The 19,847-nt window shown below is 43.9% G+C and overlaps 2 protein-coding genes across 14 annotated transcripts in view; one reads left to right on the forward strand and one right to left on the reverse strand.

Moving 5' to 3' along the window:
• The window catches only part of GALNT11 (polypeptide N-acetylgalactosaminyltransferase 11), a 38,203-nt gene extending 31,413 nt beyond the window's left edge, over window positions 1-6,790 (forward strand). The window contains exons 10-11 of the mRNA XM_009991459.2: window positions 3,736-3,873; window positions 6,200-6,790. Of these exons, the coding sequence (XP_009989761.2) occupies window positions 3,736-3,873; window positions 6,200-6,331 (270 nt within the window). The 3' untranslated portion in view covers window positions 6,332-6,790. The remainder of the gene's footprint in view (window positions 1-3,735; window positions 3,874-6,199) is intronic.
• A 4,100-nt stretch (window positions 6,791-10,890) lies between these two features.
• KMT2C (lysine methyltransferase 2C) overlaps window positions 10,891-19,847 on the reverse strand; it is a 211,770-nt gene continuing 202,813 nt past the window's right edge. For 10 of the 13 annotated variants that reach the window (XM_086614336.1, XM_086614346.1, XM_086614341.1 and 7 more), the window contains 8 exons: window positions 17,314-18,436; window positions 16,186-16,322; window positions 15,892-16,034; window positions 15,458-15,626; window positions 14,386-14,502; window positions 13,683-13,756; window positions 13,172-13,280; window positions 10,891-12,913 (listed from right to left, as the gene is read on the reverse strand). In XM_086614336.1, coding sequence (XP_086470462.1) covers window positions 12,821-12,913; window positions 13,172-13,280; window positions 13,683-13,756; window positions 14,386-14,502; window positions 15,458-15,626; window positions 15,892-16,034; window positions 16,186-16,322; window positions 17,314-18,436 — 1,965 coding nt within the window. In that variant the 3' untranslated portion in view covers window positions 10,891-12,820. The remainder of the gene's footprint in view (window positions 12,914-13,171; window positions 13,281-13,682; window positions 13,757-14,385; window positions 14,503-15,457; window positions 15,627-15,891; window positions 16,035-16,185; window positions 16,323-17,313; window positions 18,437-19,847) is intronic. The other 3 variants (XM_086614342.1, XM_086614337.1, XM_086614343.1) reach the window with 2 other exon arrangements.

Genomic DNA, 19,847 nt, shown 5'->3' on the forward strand with positions numbered 1-19,847 from the left:
GCAGGGGGGTTGGAACTAGATGATCTTTAAGGTCTCTTCCAGCCCAAACCATTCTATGATTCTGTGATCTCTTTATTATGGTAAAAAAAAATCATCCCAGATGGGAATCACTGGGATACAGGGGTTTATGGAGGGAGCAAAGAGCATGCCTCCTTTATGAACAGTGGCAACCTGAAACCAGTTATGGTATCTAAATATTGGTAAAATGAGAGTAAAAAAGCTTCATTATCCCATCTTAAACAATGCCATACTGCTGTCCTTGTAAGGAGTTAAGCTGTGGTCATCACTGTAACTTTTCTTAAACTGTGTACGAGGAGAAGCTCTGTTTCTACCCACCTGTCTCTATGTAAATGAGATCAATGAAGTAATTTTAGCAATCAATCCAGGAGAAGGCTGGGTGACTTATTTTTGTTATATAGGGGTGAAGTAAAATCCTGAAGGTACTAGAATCCCTAGGAAACCTCAGTTTTAAATCTGTAAATAGTCTGAACTACCTTTTGAGGAGACTAAATTCAAAATCCAGTTCTTCCGAAGCTGCACCTGTGTAAAAAAGGTTTTATACTTATGGAGTTGGTACTTTGGACCTCCTCCCATTTATATGGTCCAACTTTTTTTTTGTAAAATACACTCTTAAAATGTCTCTTTTTTTGTAGAAAATTTGTAGGACGATAAACCAAGACATCACTCAGAAATTGATTGTAGACTTTTGATATCGTGCTTGAGCCTGAACCCAAGGAAGTCATGGACAAAAAGAAAATGAAGGTGGTTTCTTCTCCATGTAGATCAGATACTGGTGGTGCTGGCTGCCAGTAGATGTTTCTTTCCTATACTGGGCTGTTGCTGCAGACAGCCTGTAATAACAAGAGCTGAACTTTGTCCTTCCAGTCTTCAGCAGCAAAGTAGTTAATAAATTTTGGAACATGCAAAGGCTTGCGGTTATATAACAAAAAAACCCAGGGGGTGGCTTTGCTTTCCTCGTGCTTCAATCTGTTAATAATCTGCAAGTTCATACTGATATTCTAATCTAAATTTGGAACCATACTGTGTCCCAAATCTGGGGCTTTTTCCCCCCTTTCCTTTGTTTGCTACACCAAATGCATAATTATTTTGAAATTAATTTTGGCCATCTTGTATAAGCCTTTCTGGAGCAGTATCACACTGGATTTAACCGCTGTTGTGCGTTCTTCCCCATGACTCAGCTTTTGATTAGAGGTCTGCTCCCTGTGTCACTGCAGTCTTCTCTCTCAATTCTTACTGGTTTCATCTATTGTTCAGGTTTGGTTCCATCATTATTCTTTCAATAATAATACTCTTCTGGCAAGTCCTGCTATTTCTTCGTTCCTCCCCTTTAGTCTTGCTTTCTTTCTCATGACGAGGTTTAAAGAGAAAAAGTATCTTAAAGGCACAGAACGCCTGAGGTTAGGGCAAATTCAGGTAATACCTGAACTTCCTCAAAGGAGGCCATTGCTGTATTGTGATAGTCATTATGATAATGAGTTAGTTGTACACTTTTCAATCGTGCTGTCCAACTGAGGCAGTGTCCTGAATCACAGCTCCCTCCAGAAGGCTTTTTTTAGTTTCATCAGACAAGAAAAAAAAAAAAAAAATCAGAATTTGTTTTATTTGCTTGACTTTTTTGTCTGGAATTTGGTATTCTGTACTCTGAGTGTGAAACTCATGCAGAGTTAATGGGGGGGCGGTGGGGGGTGGGATATAACACACAGCAGCACAGTTACTGCAGCACTGAGCTGTGTGAAATCAAAACAGGGCTGGAAGAAGAGAGCCCTGGAAGAACTTAGCGTGCCTGTAGGTGCAGGTACTTCTGGTACAGTTAGGAGGGGCTCAAATCTCTCTCATTCACAGGGGCAGAGGTCAGGGGGAAGGGAGTTTGTGGTGGATGAGCAGGAATGCCTGGGGTTGGGTCTGGGAATGGCAGGAGAGCACGAAACCTGGTCAGCTATGCTGTTACCTGCCCGGCATCCAGAGAGGCTGGGAGATGCTGTCCAGGTGCATTGTGAATGCAGGGGCCCTGCTGTGCATTCAGAATAGTGATTGTTTGGTGTTTAGCTGAATGATCCCAGTGTCTTCCTGGCACTGCAGTTACAGTTTTCATATGCTTTCTTCTCCTTTTCCCTACCCCTGTGTAACGCAGGATATTTTGAGGTGCACACACCAAAGTTCCTTCATTTTTTTTCTCTCTGACATAGGGATCAGAGTCTCCTGTTGGTTATGAGAGCTTCACTTCCTCCACCTAACTGATACTGGCCCAGGTCTTTGCAGGCCTGAAGGAACTGAAGGAGGGAGAGGGGACCAGCAGCTCCTGCAGTTAGACCAGACTGATGGTCCAGCTTCCTTGAACCTTCAGCTGTGCTAGACATGCCTTACTCCAAACCAAAGTTTCAACAGCCCAATGAGAGCTTACAGAGTATGGTCATGAACTGCAGCAATGGAGGGTGCCTGGCAGTTTTTTATGCCAATAATAAGAACACCTACTTCTGCTACAGTGGCATGTGAGAGAGGACAAACTGACAGCTTGAGTGTGTCCTTCTTGTTCGATGTAACAATGGTTTTCAGTGTTATAACAGAGAAACTCCTGTAGTGACACATAAATTCAAGAACCTAAATGCGATTGAAGCTGCAAAAGTGAACCACTACATGCTTGCTTTGTACAAGTGGGCCTCAGAGAGGAGCTGAATTAGTTCCCACCTCATGTGAGCTGCTATGATATTGTGTGGATTCCTGAGGTTCAGATCAACACGTTTTCATGTTGGTTCAGCCAAAACAAAGTGGGCGTGATATGGGAGGGCTGGCCTCCCTCTAGCAAAAGCAGTTTGGCTGAGGAGCAGAGAAACCTGTCAGTTATGGAACATATAGTTTCAGAATGGGAATGATGAAGCAGTGATTTCTCTCGCTCCCCGGAGAGCAGTATGAAAAGCTTTGATAGCAGCTGGATGTTAGTGATCATCTTTTAATTGAGTGAAGACCTCTGAGCATTAGGCCACCAGCTGCAAGGAGTAGGACCCTGGGACCATTGTGAGGACTAATGCAGGCTACCTGGCACCAGAATTTGCACAGAAATTTGGTTTCTCATCATTCAGCATCTACAAGCTGATCTCAGAGCACAGTGTTAAATAAATTCCTATGCATTTATGGCCAAAAGCAGCAGTTTCAAAGACTGGAAATACCTTTTGGCCTTGTGTGCCTGCCAAGCTGCTCTCCCACAACTCTTGGGCCATCTGTTGTCACCTGGTGTCCTCCTCTGGCCCCCATACTGGCTCCCTGCGTGATACTGAGGCAGTCCAGCAACCCCTCTTTCATGCCTAAAGGATCATCTTTGACTAAGGAGATTTTACTGCCTGGCTTAATGACTGCTCAGAGAGAGGCTGGTCACCTGCTTGGAGACCACTGCGTGTCTGTCATGTTATCTTGTCTGGCTGCCTGGACAGGAGGAACATATGGGGGCTGCTTAATTTTAAGAACGCTAGTACAGAGCAGGATCACAGGCGGTCCTTTTAGTGCCTCGGTGTGGGCTGACGGTGTGTGATGTTGGAATGACAATAGAGCACTGCAGCTGCATTTCAGTTGCTGGAAAAAAAGGCAGCAAAGCAGCGGCAAGCATTGCAAGGCACATCTCTGACATCAAGATGCTAAAGTGCCTCCTCTGTAGCTGGACAAAGGATGCAAAGCACCTGCCCCAAAACATTAGGATAAACGTCTTTGTATCTCCTCTTTCAGGTCTGGGTTTACAATGAAGATCATGAGCTGATTTTAAATAATCTCCTTTGCTTGGATGTTTCGGAAACCCGCTCATCCGATCCACCTCGTCTCATGAAATGCCACGGGTCCGGTGGCTCACAGCAGTGGACGTTCGGGGTGAGTGGAGCCGCTGGCTTATAGCATGTTGCTTGTAATTGATGTCTCAGTAAGTGACAACAGCACTAACAGGACTCTAGGATGGAATTTAAGTATGACTGAACCTCAGACATACCCCGTCAGTTGTACTGTCCCAGGCCCAGCCCACGGTCTAAGCAGCCTGTAAGAAGCTACGTGGGCTTTGGTGGCTGCATTGCAGCCTGAGTAAGACTTTTGCTGAGCTCTGGGACGTGCAGGTCCTTGTGACACAGGAAGGTTCTGCAGCCCCATTTTTCTGAAGCCTTTTTTCTGCTTCTCACAGCCACTCGCAGCACTGTGGCTCACAGGGATGTGCTGGAGAGAACAAGATCCACCCACAGCTCTTTGTTGTGTCGTGGTTCCAGGACTGGGAGACAGGAGCAGTCCATGCGGTGATTTCTGCTTTGTGCTTAAAGAAGCACAGGGTAGAGCTGAGGATTGAGAGGAGCTTTTTTACAGTTGCTTCTGTCCTATAATAACATCTTGTTAGTTTAATCGTTCAGAGTCTGAAGTGGCCAATTTCCTCAAACTGAGCCATTGCTGCATACATATGAAAACTAGCTCCTGAGTATTAACTCAGAGGCTGCCCCCTCCCATGCCCTCTGTATAGCAGTGAGTCTGTAGTACAAACATCTCAGCTGAACAGAGAGGAGGGCACTGCCAGAACTGCCTGTTGCGCTTCCAGGACAGCTCTGCCTAAACTGTCTTGGGTTCCTACCGTGCTACGCTTTGGCAGCATGAGTTCCTAAGCACAGTCACATGAGGAAGGCTGTCGCAACCCAGGGTGGTTTAGAGATAGAGGGGCAGATGCTGCCCGAGCCCAGCTCGGGGTTGTGCATGTCTGACTCTTGCAGAGATGCCTCGCAGCTCTGCTGCCACCTGTACCAGCAGTGCCACAGCCGCGGCCGCAAATAGTAGTGGAAGTACTGAGCGGAAAAATTTTATTGCCATAAGAGATTATTCGGGGTTCTGCAGTTTGAGTCAGCAGACAAAGATTTTGCAAGGCTGAGAGAACAGCCATTGAAATTCAATGCATGTAACTATTAGGTGATACCTGTGGTGGTGGTGGAGACTCTGGGCTTCATGTGTGAAATGTGGGCTTTGAGCTGGTCATTGCTACTGGCAGAGTGGGAAGAGGATCTGTAAGTGTCCCACGGGTGCTCGTTAATGATCAACAGCAAAGGAAAGTGAATCAAATGTTAGGATTGATTAGGAAAAGAGTAGGAACCAAAGCAGAAACATGTCGTCACACCGTTATGGTTTGCCCATACTACACATGCTGGTCCCCTCCTCTCAGAAAGGCTGGATTAGGCTGAAGAAGGTTCAGAGATGGGTGGTGGGGCAAATCGAAGGTGTGGGACACCTTTCACATGAGGAGTATGTGAGCAGGCTGGGACTCTTCAGATAAGTGAAGACTTGGGGAGCAAGGGGAAATACGTTAGGTGTGTGAGGCACTGGTACAGGGGAAAGCCAGCTGTGCACTGTCGGTTAGAGTACAAGACTTGGAGAAGGGACGTATTCTGGAGGAGCGCTGTGTGTTCTTGCCATGTTCTCCTGCTTCGCCAGGCATCTGCTTATGGCCATGAGCAGTGACACAGAGCCTGGTGTGGCTGTTCTCATGTATCAGCTCCCTCCATGCAGGAGGTTGCTGCCCGTGGGAGCTGCTGGGGCTGTGCAGAGAGCATTCTCCAGACAGAAAAGGGGCCCCCAAAGCACCCAAATCAGCTGCAACAACCTGTTAGTGGGGGAAGATGACAGAATCCTCTGGGGAAAAAAAAAGAGGAGAAAGATCTGTTTCCTTCTCAGACTTGACTGGGATTTGGCCTTGCCCTGGTCGTTGGGATGCACCATGCATGAGACCTATCGCCCTGTGTGGCAGCCACCCAGCACGTGGGTGCTGAGGGCAGTGGCACTGCTGAGGCTTGGTCAGATGCAGAGCAGGAACCTGGCTGTGCTGCACTGTAGTCTTGCGGGCTCACTCCCTCTGCGGAGTGCTGGGGAATGGTGGTGATCATACTGGGGAATGGTGGTGATCATCCCTCCACCTCATTAAGAGACTATGGTATAAGCAAAATAAGAACTGGGTCCTTGTAAGGGCGCGAGAGTCTTTGTTTCAAGGCCTGGACGAGGTTATGGGGTGTGCTGTACTCTGGCTTTTAAAGGTCTGGTGCGTCAGGGAGGCTGCCGAAACGCTCACTTGTCAGGAAGGAGCATCCCCTCCCCTGAAGCATTGGTTTCGGCTTCAGTTTGACGGTAGAGTAGAATAGAGGTTTTAATCAATAATCCCATGTTTTTCTCTCTTCTCTAGAAAAACAACCGCCTCTACCAGGTCTCCGTGGGGCAGTGCATGAAGCTGGTAGATCCGCTTAGCCACAAAGGGTACGTGACCATGGCCATCTGTGATGGGTCCCTTTCTCAGCAGTGGCATTTTGAGAGCTGAAACAGCGATGATGTGGCTGAGAAGCATTAAGCCAAGACCTGATTCCCCTTCAGCCATGATTCCAAGTCATTCTGGAGGGCTTTGTGAGGAGCCCTCAGCTGCTACACCTGGCTCAGCCGTTGCAAGGACCGTTTAGAAATACTCTGCTATGAAGAGCTGTCTGCATGAGAAGATCCAGGTGGTCACCGGTCCCTGGTCAGGTGCAGCAGTACTTGCAGCAGCAGGACAACGTGTAGAAGTGCAATTTATCAGAAGTTCCTTGGATTATCCTGGATTATTGAACTGGTTTTAAGTAAGAGAAATTATTAGAGCAATGTAATTTAAATTGTGAGATTTTAGCTTTGTGGATCTTTTAAATGACAAATGACAGAAAGGAGTCCTCTTCAAGTATTTCATGTGCAGTGTCTCATTAATTTACGTTTTTAGTATGGTTTTACTGGCCAAATTGTTTTACTTTTCCTGGAAAATATTTTTATTCCCTTTTATCTTCTGAAAATTGTCATTTGTAATATTTAAATTCAGTTGTTTTAATTTACAATTTTAGGACATTTCATGTAGTTTAAATTCCAGCTGTCATTCGTCACCTCATATTTAAAACAAAGTAACTATTACAAAGTCTATTTTGATGACTCATGGCAGTAGCTGCATTTAAAATAAAGTATCGTTTTTTTATTAAGCTGTACGGCCTTACTCTTTGTAGCTGTTGGACCAGAAAGCACCAACTAAGAGACTGAAGCAAACTAATGTTCACGTAATTTGGGTCTTCCCTTGTTTTCCCTCCCTTTTCTTCACAGCTGGCTCTTTACCTCTCGCACGTCTTGGAAGGTTTGACAGATAATTTATAAATATATATTTTTTTTTCCCCCCTCCACTTCTCTGTTTCCCTTCCCAAGTTCATTTATTTCACTGTTTACCTTTCTTTGACTTCCTGCCTCAGGCCCGGATGCTTCTTCCGTGCGTAGAAGCTGCTGCAGAAGATTCTTACCCAGCGTATTTTTCTCTTAGCCGTGTTGGCATCGCTTATCATGCCGCAGCGACCTGCCTGCCCTGGGAAGCGTGCAGTTCAAACGCCGGCAGTGCGTTTTCCAACTGCACAAATACTCCAGCATCCAGTTATTGACATTTGGGCAGCATGAGGCAAATAACGTTAATGTTGGGATAATGATAGACCCACGTCTTCCTGCGGAGAGGAGAGATTCACTTGTGACACATTGTGTTCGGTGCTTCGGCAGTCTGCCAGGGCAGCCACCCTGGGACGAGAAAGGAGGTGGAAGAAAGGAGGTGGAGGAAGAAAGCGAGCAGGTAAGAGAGGTCCCCGGCTGCTGCACAGGTTCTTGCCTCGTTCAGCATTCCTGGAAGCAGTGAGTCATGGGAAGGGGAAACCAGTTAAGCAGGGTTTAATTGTAAACCAGAACAACAGGCTGATGTGGAAGTTCTTCCAGATGAAGCATTACAATGGGAATAATTGCCAGGCACCAGCCAAGTCTGTGCTACCAACAAGCCTCTTAAAAACCAGCCCCCTTCAGCAGCTGTACTTCAGCCTGTGTTGTGCCCTTGTAGGGGCACCCAGGGCCTGGAAATGGGTTCCCAAACGGGCTGTTGCAGCATGGTGCAGCGCTGCCTGGCCCTGGAGGCTTGTCAGCTCACAGCAGCCTCCTGCTGAGCCCTTTCAGCAGCAGCAAGGGTGGCCTGAGACCAGCCAGCACAGTGTGCAGCTCTGGGGGTGGCTCTTGGGGGTTGAATTCATTGCAGTTCTTGCTGGGGAGGCAGGATGGGCTGCAGCTTCATTTACACTCGGCTGCTTAACCCCGACTGCTCCCACGAGCCAAGGTGAAGCAGCGGTGGGGGCTGGAACAGCTGCTCCCAGCTGTGTGCTGGGCTTTCCTGCAGGCTGTGAGATTGGTGTTGGCTGTCACATTGGCTGTGTGGTAGCCTCACTCTGCCTTTTTCTTCTGTGGCCTTTATGTGGTCTTTTTAAAAAATAACAAAATCAAAAACCAAACAAATCCTCAAACAGGCAAAGCAGAAGCTCGCTTTATTTGCGGTCTGAGTCTGTTGCCACAGAGAATTTTTGACCTTTTGCTCCTGGTGAGGAAATTTGGAGGCTGCTGTCAAGAACAATTCAATACGTGTGGTCTTTAAGCCTGCAATAATAGACAAGAACATAGAATTGATGAACCATTGAGTTGTAGACGGATTGTTCCTTTATAAAGAAGATTCTACTTCACTCTTGTATAAATAATACACTTTTTTTTAGAATTAGTGATACCCAGACTTGCAGTGCTGCATGTGTGGGCTGAGCCCTCCCATGCCAGCCGTGCCATGCTGCCGCCAGGACCTGGGCACCGGTGCCACTTTCCAGGAACAGGTGGAGGTGGCGGCATTTTGGATGGCATCAGTCATTTCTGCAGTGAGTGACTTTCAGCTGAAGCTGCATTTGTTCAGTGCTGCAGCCGCAGAGCCAGGTCATTGCATCCAAAATTTGAACAAGTGAGGCCAATAAATCTATCCAGTGAACCACGCGGTCCTGAATCAGTCGACCTCAGCTGGGCCCTGCATGGACTCTGAGATTCGGTGGAAATTTGATTTTCTTCCTGTGTTTGAGTGACCGCTCACTGCTGACCCTTGGGAGTTTGGGGTGCTGGTTGACAGCTGATTGAACATGAGCCAGCAGTGTGCCCAAGCAGCCAAGAAAGCCAACGCAATCCTGGCATGTATCAGAAACTGTGTGGCCAGCAGGAGCGGGGAAGTGATTGTCCCCCTGTACTCAGCACTAGTGGGGCCACACCTTGAGTATAGTGTCCAGTTTTGGGCCCCTCACTTCAAGAAGGACGTTGAGGTGCTGGAGCGGGTTCAGAGAAGAGCAACAAAACTAGTGAAGGGTTTAGAGAACTTGTCCTAGGAGGAGCGGCTGAGGGAGCTGGGACTGTTTAGTCTGGAGAAGAGGAGGCTCAGGGGGGACCTTATCGCTCTCTACAATTACCTGAAAGGAAATTGTAGGGAGATGGGGGTCGGTCTCTTCTCCCACGTTATGAATGACAGGACGAGAGGGAATGGCCTCAAGTTATGCCAGGGAAAATTTAGGTTAGATATCAGGAAAAATTTCTTTACAGAGAGGGTTGTGAAGTATTGGAACAGGCTGCCCAGGGAGGTAGTGGAGTCCCCATCCCTGGAGGTGTGTGGATTTGGTGTTGAGCAACATGGTTTAGGGACCCTGACAGTGCAGGGTGAATGGTTGGACTCAATGATCTTGAAGGTCTCTTCCAACCAGCCGATTCTATGATTCTATGAAGTTGGATGAACAGGAAGAATAGAAGGAAAAGCCTTATCCTGAGTTATAAGCTGTCGCAGCACTCAGTTTGCTGTTGTCATACTGAGGAATTTATTATTTGTAAAGAAACTGTGCCCGGGACTTAATTTTTAAGCCTCTGTGTCAAGTATTTCCTTCTTGATGGCTCATGGAGGTGGTAGTGACTATGGCTGACAGCAGCTTTGCTTCATGCCTCGTTTCTCTCCTGTTTCTGAGGTTGCCCTGCACCAACACGTGTGCCTGTGCCAGGGCTCCCCTCCCCCCTCCAGCTCGCCCCGAACGCCGACATGATGTGCTTGGACCCTGCGCAGATGGCTCCTCCGTCTTCCAGCAGCCAAAGTGCACGATAGGAATAAATAACACTGGAGAACAGCTTTGGCCTGGCTGGTTCCCACTTCTGTGCAATAAATCTTGGAGACTTTTTTTAGCCTTGACCCTCTGCTGAGGACTTGGTGTGTCCCTGGTGTCAGGAGCACTGTGGTGTAACCCCACCCAGCCCCTCCTCACACCCACCTAGTGGGATGGGGGAGACACTCAAAAGTGCAAAAACTGGTGGGTTTAATAGATAAAGCAAAAGCAATGTATGCAAAGCAAAGCGGAATTTCATTCCCTGTGTCCCAGGGAATCAACCTGATGAGGTGCTCAACCATCACCTGAGCAGGTGCTCAACCATCTCCTGGAAAGCAGGGCTTCATCATGTGTAACGGTGACTTGGGAAGACAAACACCATCACTCTGATCATCCCCACTGTCCTCCTTCCCACAGCTTTATATGCTGAGCATGACATGATTTGGTGTGGAATATCCCTTTGGTCAGTTGGGATCAGCTGTCCCAGCTATGTCCCCTCCCAACTTCTTGTGCTGTTGGGGTGAGAGGCAGAAAAGGCCTTGACTCTGTGTGAGCACTGCCCAGCAGTAACGAAAACATCCCTGTGTTATCAACAGTTTCCAGCACAAATCCAAACCAGCCCCATGCCAGCTACTGTGGAGAAAAGTAACTCTATTCCAGCCAAACCCAGCACAAGCAGAATACGGTATTTGCATGTTTTGTAGATTTTGTGGGGAAAACACGATTGCAGGGAATGGCAGCTGGAGGGTGCTCAGCACCTGGCACCACAGCGTAACGCTGAGGATGCCTCGGGAAGAGGGGAAAGCAAATGCTTCTTGCTGATGGAAACAAACACTGAAATCCTGAAAGAACTAGAAACCGGACACCCCAAAATTAAAACAGGAGGATCTAATTTATAGATGTAAAATATTTTTATTTGTAAATGCTGATCTTCTAAATCTGTTTCCACAAATTCCAAAACCCATAACACTCTGTATACTTCAAAAAATTCTTTTTTTGTGTTGTTTTTGTGTTTTTTTTTGCCAACATTAGATACTATTATACAGAACAGAAAAAAACTGTAGGACAAATACTGGTAGGATGTTGGAATATTGTACAAGAGAAGAAAAATATTCAAGAAACAATTTCATACAGCTATTTATCAAGAGAAAAATATATACAATTGATTTATTCTGTAAGATAAAAATACATCATGCCATATACATTACAAGTTCAGAACTGTATTACTGAATATACCAACAGTTTACAGTCCACTTTAATTGTGCACACAAAAAAAACTTCATTTTTTTTTTTATATTTAGCCTGTGAAGTGTCAGTACCAGAATTTTTAAGTACAAAATAAAAAGCTAACCTGGTTCAAAATGCTGATTAAATTTCTACAAGCAAACACAAAACAGTGTTTATTTTTTTAAAAGAAATGTAAACAAAAACAATCCATACAAACACATCTTTAAATTACATTTTCCAAAACCCTATTTGCCAGAGTCCTGCAGCTGCAAGCACATTACATCTAATGTTTTTTCCTTGTTTTCCTTTTAAGAAGGCTATCATAGCAGACTTAAGCTCCAACTACATGATTCTATGCTGTTTACATGATTTAACGTAGGCTGAACAGTCCCCTAATCTTGACTACTTTTGCTGAAGAAAAAACAATGTCCAGCCTCTATTTTGGGTGGTTTTTAGCAGTTATTCACAGTTATCACAAATTTTAAGCACAAAAAACCTGACTTAAGAAATAGGGATGCAACAATATAATACAAATAAAATTAATCTAAATTACCCAAACATCTACAAAAGTCAGAGTTGTAATATACATGCCTTCCCAGGCTTAAGGTTTACTTAAAAAAATTCTAATAAGACCACAGTTGAGACTGCTTGAAACATAAAAAAAACCCCTCTCTCTTTAAATTGAGATTTTGGTTATTCCGTAATCGTAATCACATGTCTGGTAATACATGAGATCATATTGTAACATCCCTATTGACGTTTTATAATAAGCACCCGAACTGCTGCAGAGTCTGGTAGCATTTGGTCAATAACTATTTTTATACTGTATTTTTTTTTCTCAAAATATTTACACTTTTGTACAAAGTAACAGAGTTTGTTAGTTCTGCAGGTAACAGCAGCAGCTTGGCTTTCTTCTAACTTTCTTTTTAAAAATAGCTTCATTCACTTATTCAATAATAAATACAAAAAGGTTCTCTTATTTTACAGAAATCAAAAACTACAATAAACTGACTCATGGAATCAAGTATTTAAATGTATTTTAGTGCAAGTTATTTTTTCCCTTAGCTCTATCCCTAAGGAAGTCGTTTCAGTACATTCCTTGTTCAGTGGTGTCTACTTTTATTTAAAATTTTTCTTTAATTAGAGGGCCTGCCCCTGTATCAAATAAGGCTGTGGCCAGCACTTTGGACTTCTCCCTTTCGCTGGTGATTTCAGTCTTACATTCATATAAGCCCCCCTGCACTCCCGCAGGTCAGCCATCGGTTCTTTGCCCAAGTTAAACAGTTTCTCCTTAGTGAGCTCAAAAACAAAAGTGCTGGACCATTCCGTTAAATTCAGTTTCACCTCCATGTCTCTGGAAAGTCAGCTTCAGATTTTGCCGGTTTGCTTCTGGTGCTTGTTTTCTTTCTCTTTTTTTTTTCCTTTTTTTTTTTCCTCTTTTTTTCTTTTTAAGTACTTGAGTAGAAATCTGTACTTCCAGAAGTGATTTTTAAATTACTTTTTTTTCCCCTTCAAAAAGGCAACAATTTTCTGTCGACAAAATCAAAACGTGAATCACTTCTTTCTAGGGACAAGCAACCCTCAAAGACAGCAAGGAATGCATTCTAGTTCATCCACTTTCGGCAGTTTACAGCTCCACAGTGACATGGAATCTTGTGCTGGTCATCTTCAAAATCAAACTTATAGTCATAGCAAAGCTGGAAGAAGAGGCAGGAGGACAGTTATGGAACAACTGGGATTTACCACAGCTTTTCTTGTACCTACAGGTTAAGTAGCAAAATACGCTGGAGGTTGCGCCGTTAGGAACTGGTAAGATTTCAAAGGAAAGAGGGGAAGGGAAATAATCACTCACCCCGCCCTGGCACAAACCAGTTGTGCCACAGAAATCTCGTTAAGAGTCTAGAAACGAGTGCAAGTAGCAACAGGTAAGTGGTAACGGAATGAGACCGCCCTACCTCCTCCCCCTTCTGGATTCTTCTGCTGGAGCTAATGATAATTTTGTGTCCTCTCTCAAAAGTGACCACCTCAGCCACGCAGTTGGGTGCACACGAATGGTTGATGTACCTATGAAAAGAGGTGGGAAAAGGTAACTTTTTAAGAGAATGCATCTCTTGAGGCAAATCTAAACCAAACCTCGGAACGACCTTAGCTTCAGGGGCGCACTGACTTTCCAGATATAATCACATTACTCTGTACTTGTTTACCTAGAAAACGTCAAAAAAATCAAGCGTTAAAAAAAATTCCATTCTTTCTTCGTAACTGCCATGAAACGTAATCAAAGATGAGCAAAGCTAATGAAAAAGACAACATTATTTCAGTGGAATAGTCTGCAGGCTGAATGTACCACCTCAGAGAATAACAATCATTGAGAAAACCACAAACTTGAATCCCTCACGAACAGCCCCAGGCCAGGGAATGTGGATGACTCCCCAGAGGGAGGTCAGAGATCTCTCCAGGGCCACCCACCTTGCAGGACCTCCCGTCAGGGTAGCATCAATGACGTGGTCATTGTCAATGCGGAACATGTACACGCCGCGATTCTGGAAAACAGAATTGGAAAAAAGACTCTTGGTGATTTTACATAATTGTCAATCACTGCAACAAAGCAGCAACGTGGGTTCCCTCCATGTGTCCTCATGCCTTCGGGAGGAGACGCTGCCTGCTGGCTCGTGGGGCAAAGCGCGAGTCACACGTGCCATCTGACCCTCTCTGGTTTGTGAGCAGACGGATGGGTCATAAACATAAATCTCTGGTGAACTGACATTTCCCTAATAGCTTCTGTACTGCCTTTCATCTTCAAGTGCTTCACAAACACGTACCAACACCACTGAGTTACACAAAGTCTTTGAATTTAAAGAAGTTCTCGTTAAAAACTGAGGTCTTGACATCTCTGTCAGAGCTTTCTCTTTGTCCTCTGGGCCAGAGGATACGTATTACCTACCTGACCAGGGTGCTGTCAGATTTATTAAACATTTAAATGCTCTGATCTTTTGATAAGAAACACTGTAGGCTTCTCTGGTTATAGTTTTAGCTTACTGCATTTATAGCACAGCAAAAAAACAGAAATCGAGGGACCTGAATTCATCAAATAGAACAGCAGAATTTTTTTTGTTGTACCAACGTTTGAAAGAGGAAGGGGAAGTAAACAGTGAACAAACAGCACCCATACCTGAGACTCATAAAGCTTCTCCTTCCTGTTTGCTACCTCATTCCGGATAATAGTTCCGATGTATTCAATGACCATAGTGTGCTTTTCAATGTCTCTAGCAGCATATAAGCCCAGGCCCTACAAAAAACATGTTGTGAATTAGAATTTTGCAACAATTTTACTTTTACCCTGCATTCCTCACCGCGCCCCAAAACCGTTCCTGCGGAAAATCCCGTGAAAACTGAACTACCCAGGAAGGATGAAGCAGCACAGACAAGTAACTGCCGTTCTAACAGTCCAGATGCAGAATTCAGCTTCACGTTAAGTGTTCAAGACGCAAGAAAACGTACTTGGCTTCTGTCTAGGTGAGAAAGCTTCTCTTACGCCTCTGACACCTGACTGTAAGGATTATAAATTCACTGAAAAATAAAGCAGGCCTTACTAGAATGGAAAAACCTAATAGGAACACAACAGCACAGTTAAGTCCAGCCTAAAATAAACAACAACTGTGTTCATGCGCAGCAAGATTAATTACAAAGCTTTTGCAAAACAGTCTGTGGAGCAAAACCACCAACAGAACTATACAAAGCTCCAAGTTTATTATTTTTATGAATGCAAACAAGTCTTGGAACTCTTCATGCTCGTCTCACACCGCTTTACTCAGCTTGGTCTGGTCATGTCAATCTTCCACCATATACTTGTATTTTTATTAAGTTTTACTAAGTTTTTGAGAGATGTTCTAAAAAAAAAAAACCCAAACTTGAAAGAATTTTTTTTTCCTAGCTGACTGTAACAAATGAATTCTTAAGATATTTACAATAATTAAAAAGAAATCTTACTTGAGTCTATGGAAGTGATTTGCCACATAAAAATTGCCAATTTTGGGAGAAGACTTGAAGGAACTTTGCAATTGCTTTAGTTTCAAATACAGATATTATTTGTATATATAATTATATACAAATATATATAATTATTATAATATATTAATATATTATATATGAAATATACACAGATGAAGAGTTTATGTAAAATATACATAAATAAAAGTGTAACTAATAGAATTTAATATAAATTTCCTAAAATGAGAACTGACCTGAATGCGAGAGCGAGCTAGATAGACGTTGGACTTCCATTCGGTTTTCATTTTGCGGTACTGAGAGGACTTGGAATGGACGAACTGCTTACTGTAAGGCGCGTTCAGCTCTCCCGTAACTGTGCTCTGAAATGACTTCGATGTGCTGGTGCTGTTCAAGGTGTGAGGCCTGTGGGAATTGGGCATGTAACAGGAAAGAATACAAGAAAAACTGAAGATTTCTCCGAAAACAGCCACAAAACCCATTAAAAAAATCTTTTAGACGTACGAACACGGAAAGCCAGCTAGCGGAGACGACAAAGCAGTTCCTTTGATTCGGGCATGCACATACACAGCCAAAGACGACAGGGTTTGTAAGCAGCAGACGAAAGCACAAATAACCCGAAGCAGCCTATAAACCCTGGGCTGTACTATGTGAAATTAAAACAAAATACCTTAACACAAACCTCTTGACATGGGTACTCATTTTAGGCTCGGCACGGGCACAGCCCGTGGGGTTGATAGCAAGAGGGAGTTCCATTAAGGGGTTTCGGCCATAGCGGAAAGTGTAGTTCTCACAGGCCTCAACCCCTGGCAGCTGCAAAAGAAGGAGACAAAAAGAAAAAAAAAAATCCACGTAATTATATGTTAATCATGTGTAACATTTACTTTTCCACACTTCTTCCTGTGCCCCCTCTCATCCAACAATTTGGGGCGATCCAGCAAGAGCTGGGACGGTGAAGACTCACCGATTCTGCAATCCTGGCCACTGCAGAGACTGTCAAACCAAAGAGGTCTTCACCCTTCAAATAGCCGGGAAACAGCTGGAGCATTTCAGATTCTTTTCTAACAGAAGCAACGGGCTCCAAGATTTTATCCCACACACCTACACAACCATATGGGAAAGAATTACAGTAATAAAAAAAAATTAAAAAAAGGTCTATTGTACTGGTTTTAAAACGACTGCCTGAGGATACCAGGAACCAGAAACCAATAGTGACAAAGCATTTTGCTGGTGGTTGCATACACGAACAGGGCAGTGCTTAAAAACCCAAGCGGAGAATCATTTGTTTTTCCTGAACAAATTCCCAACAAGCACAACCTTTCTACTGCACCCATGATTCTCGGGAATGAAACTTGTAGTATTCATGGCACAGAAGCTTTCAGTCCTCCGACAGATTCTCCTGAGCAAACCTGCACAAAGTAGAATTTTCTGAAAACAAACTATCTATTCTGTTTCCATTGATTGGTGATAGTCAGCTGCTCTCGGTTGTACGTGGGCATTTCCCCCGCAGCCGTTCGGACAGAGCGAGGCTGAATGTCTCAGCACCTGCAGCACCAAGGGGTTAAGACCCAGAACATTTCAGGCCACGTCCACAAACACGTGCCAGGCTCCTAAGACCTGTCCCATACGGTTACGGTCTAATGTATCGTTCCTCACCCTGCCAGAGACAACGTTACCTGCCCTGAGAGCAATGTGGTCAACTCAACTGTCCTTTTATTGCCTACTAACTTCAGCACAGCTGATCTGAAGATAATCGAGTAATGATGTCGTATTTAAACAAAGTCACTTTTCAGGAAAAGAAGCCTACGCTGACATTCCTGCTATTTAAATTCATTTTCAGTACTCAGTCTTGGGTCTCCTCTGTGAAATTGTAAGAAGCTGTCTTATTTGCAGCTTATACAATTTCTTCAAAGGTGTCCTCAGTCTTCGTAGCATATTAAAAACAGGCCCTGGAAGCTCACTGTAAGCATTACATTAGAACAGCATCTGCAACGTTTTATTTGAAACATGCACCATTCATCTCGCAAGTGTTGGTAGTAACAAAACAAATAGCAAATCAAAAAAAGTCATGACCTTAGTTCCCAAAATTTACCTTTCGGCGTGGTGTCAGTAAGGATCAGATCTTCATGGCCTTGCTCCACAACCTTGATGACGAACAACGGAAGCCCATCCTTCTCCTCGATCGAGCAGAGATAGCGACAGCGTCTGTTGGCGTATCTCATGCTCCAGTACAACCGGCTGGCCTCGTAACCCACGGGGAAGAGGGCTTTTGAGGAGTGGAAGGCCTGCATCTGCTGTGGCAGCAGCTGGCCAACGGCATGGAAAATCAGGCTTCCCACACGGAAAGTGTGGTCACGTTCTCCTCGCTGAACGATGCTGGCAATCTGCCGCACCTCATCACGCTGAACGTAGACCCTCCTGAAGACCGCAAAGTAACTAAGTTCTTGCTCATGAGTTCCCTTTGGTTTGTGCATGGGGCAAAGCATGGTCTTGTCTTTAAAAAACATGCATTGTGCTTTAATGGCACAGGTAAAGTGATAAATATTGGTGCACCTTAACCTGTGACAACCGCTGGTGGCACCCATTTTGTGACAAAACATGCATTTCATTTGCAAGCCTCTTCGCAGCGCTAGTTCCACATTTATTAAGGCACCAGCTTGTGTCTCGTAGACTTCTGTAGACCAAAGAGCACAGTTCAAATGGACCCAAAGGTCTAAATCCAGGTTAAGAAGTCTTGCTGGTCCATCAGTTAATCCATCTCCCTCCTCGTGACAGAAGCAACATTTCCTGTAGTCTTTAGGCACAGGATCTGGTTTAAGGGTTGTGCCCAGTTTTTTAAGAAATTCATCTATTTCTTCTTCACAGGGAGGTTTGAATGATCCTTTAGGAATCACAATCTGAATGCTCCACTTTTTCCATTTCATTCCTTTCCATTTCTTACTTGGAGGCCGGCAGTCATCGAGACTGCTGTGTATTGCTTTTAACCGGGGTTTTAGTTTCACCGTTACCTTAAGCTCATCCGGTTTTGCCTCTACTTTGGCTGCTTCGAAGGCAGGGGGGAACATGATGGGGGGTGATGATGGTGGAGAAACTTTTTCCTGCAACTGAGGCAGACAGTGGACGTCCAAAGTGGAGATGTTGTTGCTGTACTGATGGAATGCTTTAGGCGGCCTCTCCTTCATCGGCGACTGTGGCAAAGACGGAACTGATTCCTGCTAAATCAATAGAAAACTCTTAAGACAAAAAAATCCCAAACTGTTAAATGTCTCTTGAAACCATTGGCAGGGCAGGAAGGCTAACACGGAGGAGGAAACATAAATAATCCTTTGTCCAGGTTTTGAATGAAAAACTAAGCAATTGCCCGAGACAAGGTAACTGGCAGATTTAGTTTTTAGGTATTTTTAGAAAGTTTTGCTACAACACAAAATAACCTTAAAATATGGGTCACAGAGTTAATTTATAAGAGTAAGAATCTTGTTATTGGGTAGAAGGGGAAGATTTGGAATTAATGCCACATATTTTTCCTGGAAATAAGTGAGGAGCAAATTCCTGCAGGGCTCCAGATTAGTCATACACTTTGAGGACTTAACTATTCAGTCACAGTAAACAAGAATTAAACCCTGCAGAGATTTGTTAAAAAAAAACAGGAGAGAAAACGAGAACAACAAAGGAAGTTTAGATTAAAAAGTGCTTAATGTGGTTTGTATGATTAATCTTGAAAGAGTAAATGAAAGGATCAAGAGGCTGAACATGACAATTAATTAACTTCATTATGTACATGCTGATGCACTTGTGCAGAAATATCCCCCTGTTTAAATACTAGTGAAAATCAGCTACATGGGACACTAAAAGGATGTGGATGTAAACACATTTCTCTTCTCTTCCAGGCTTTTTTAAAATTATTTATTTATTTCTTCTGAAAAACTAAGCAGGATGCATTTGAGGGAAGGCTGCATATTCTACAGTAAATACAGGACTATGAGAAAACACTACTTAGGCAATGCTTAAAGCTCATGGCCTGTTCCCTCCACTAGTTTAGGGGAAAAAAGGTACCTTGGAACTATAAAAAGTAGAAACCAAGCTAGTTAAAAGAAGCACTCTAAAGGTTTTATCTGTCAGAAAATAAACTTAGCACAATCATTTAGTCTTGAATGAAGACTATTCCATTTTAATGATTAAATCAACAGAGATAAATGGAAGTTATCCTCCTTTGAAACGGAATGAACCTGCACACAGCAAGAAATGATGGCCTGTGTGGAAGTGCTGAGCTTCTCTACGGTGTTGCATATCCCCCTCGTAGTGTCTGCAGGCAGAGAACTACAGCACATTGTTCGGGACCACCTGAGAAAAATCCCTGGCCTAATTCCACTTTCCAACACGTTTCTTAAAACGTCTTTCTCCAATAACTACAACCTCTTCTTCCTCATCACTGTCGGTTAGCAGGCTCTTAATAATGTTCTGGTAATTAATGCTTTAAAACGGTAACTTTGCCCAAATAAAGTAATGGAGTAAGATTATTTTCCCAGTTACATTGAACAAATAATAGTCTTTTTGCAAACTTGCTGTTCAGTTATTATTTGCACAGTTGTGAATTTTTTTACTGTAGAAGCCAAATCACAATGCAGA

The sequence above is a fragment of the Tauraco erythrolophus genome, chromosome 7, assembly GCF_009769465.1.
Source record: "Tauraco erythrolophus isolate bTauEry1 chromosome 7, bTauEry1.pri, whole genome shotgun sequence".
In the NCBI taxonomy this organism is placed as follows: Eukaryota; Metazoa; Chordata; class Aves; order Musophagiformes; family Musophagidae; genus Tauraco; species Tauraco erythrolophus.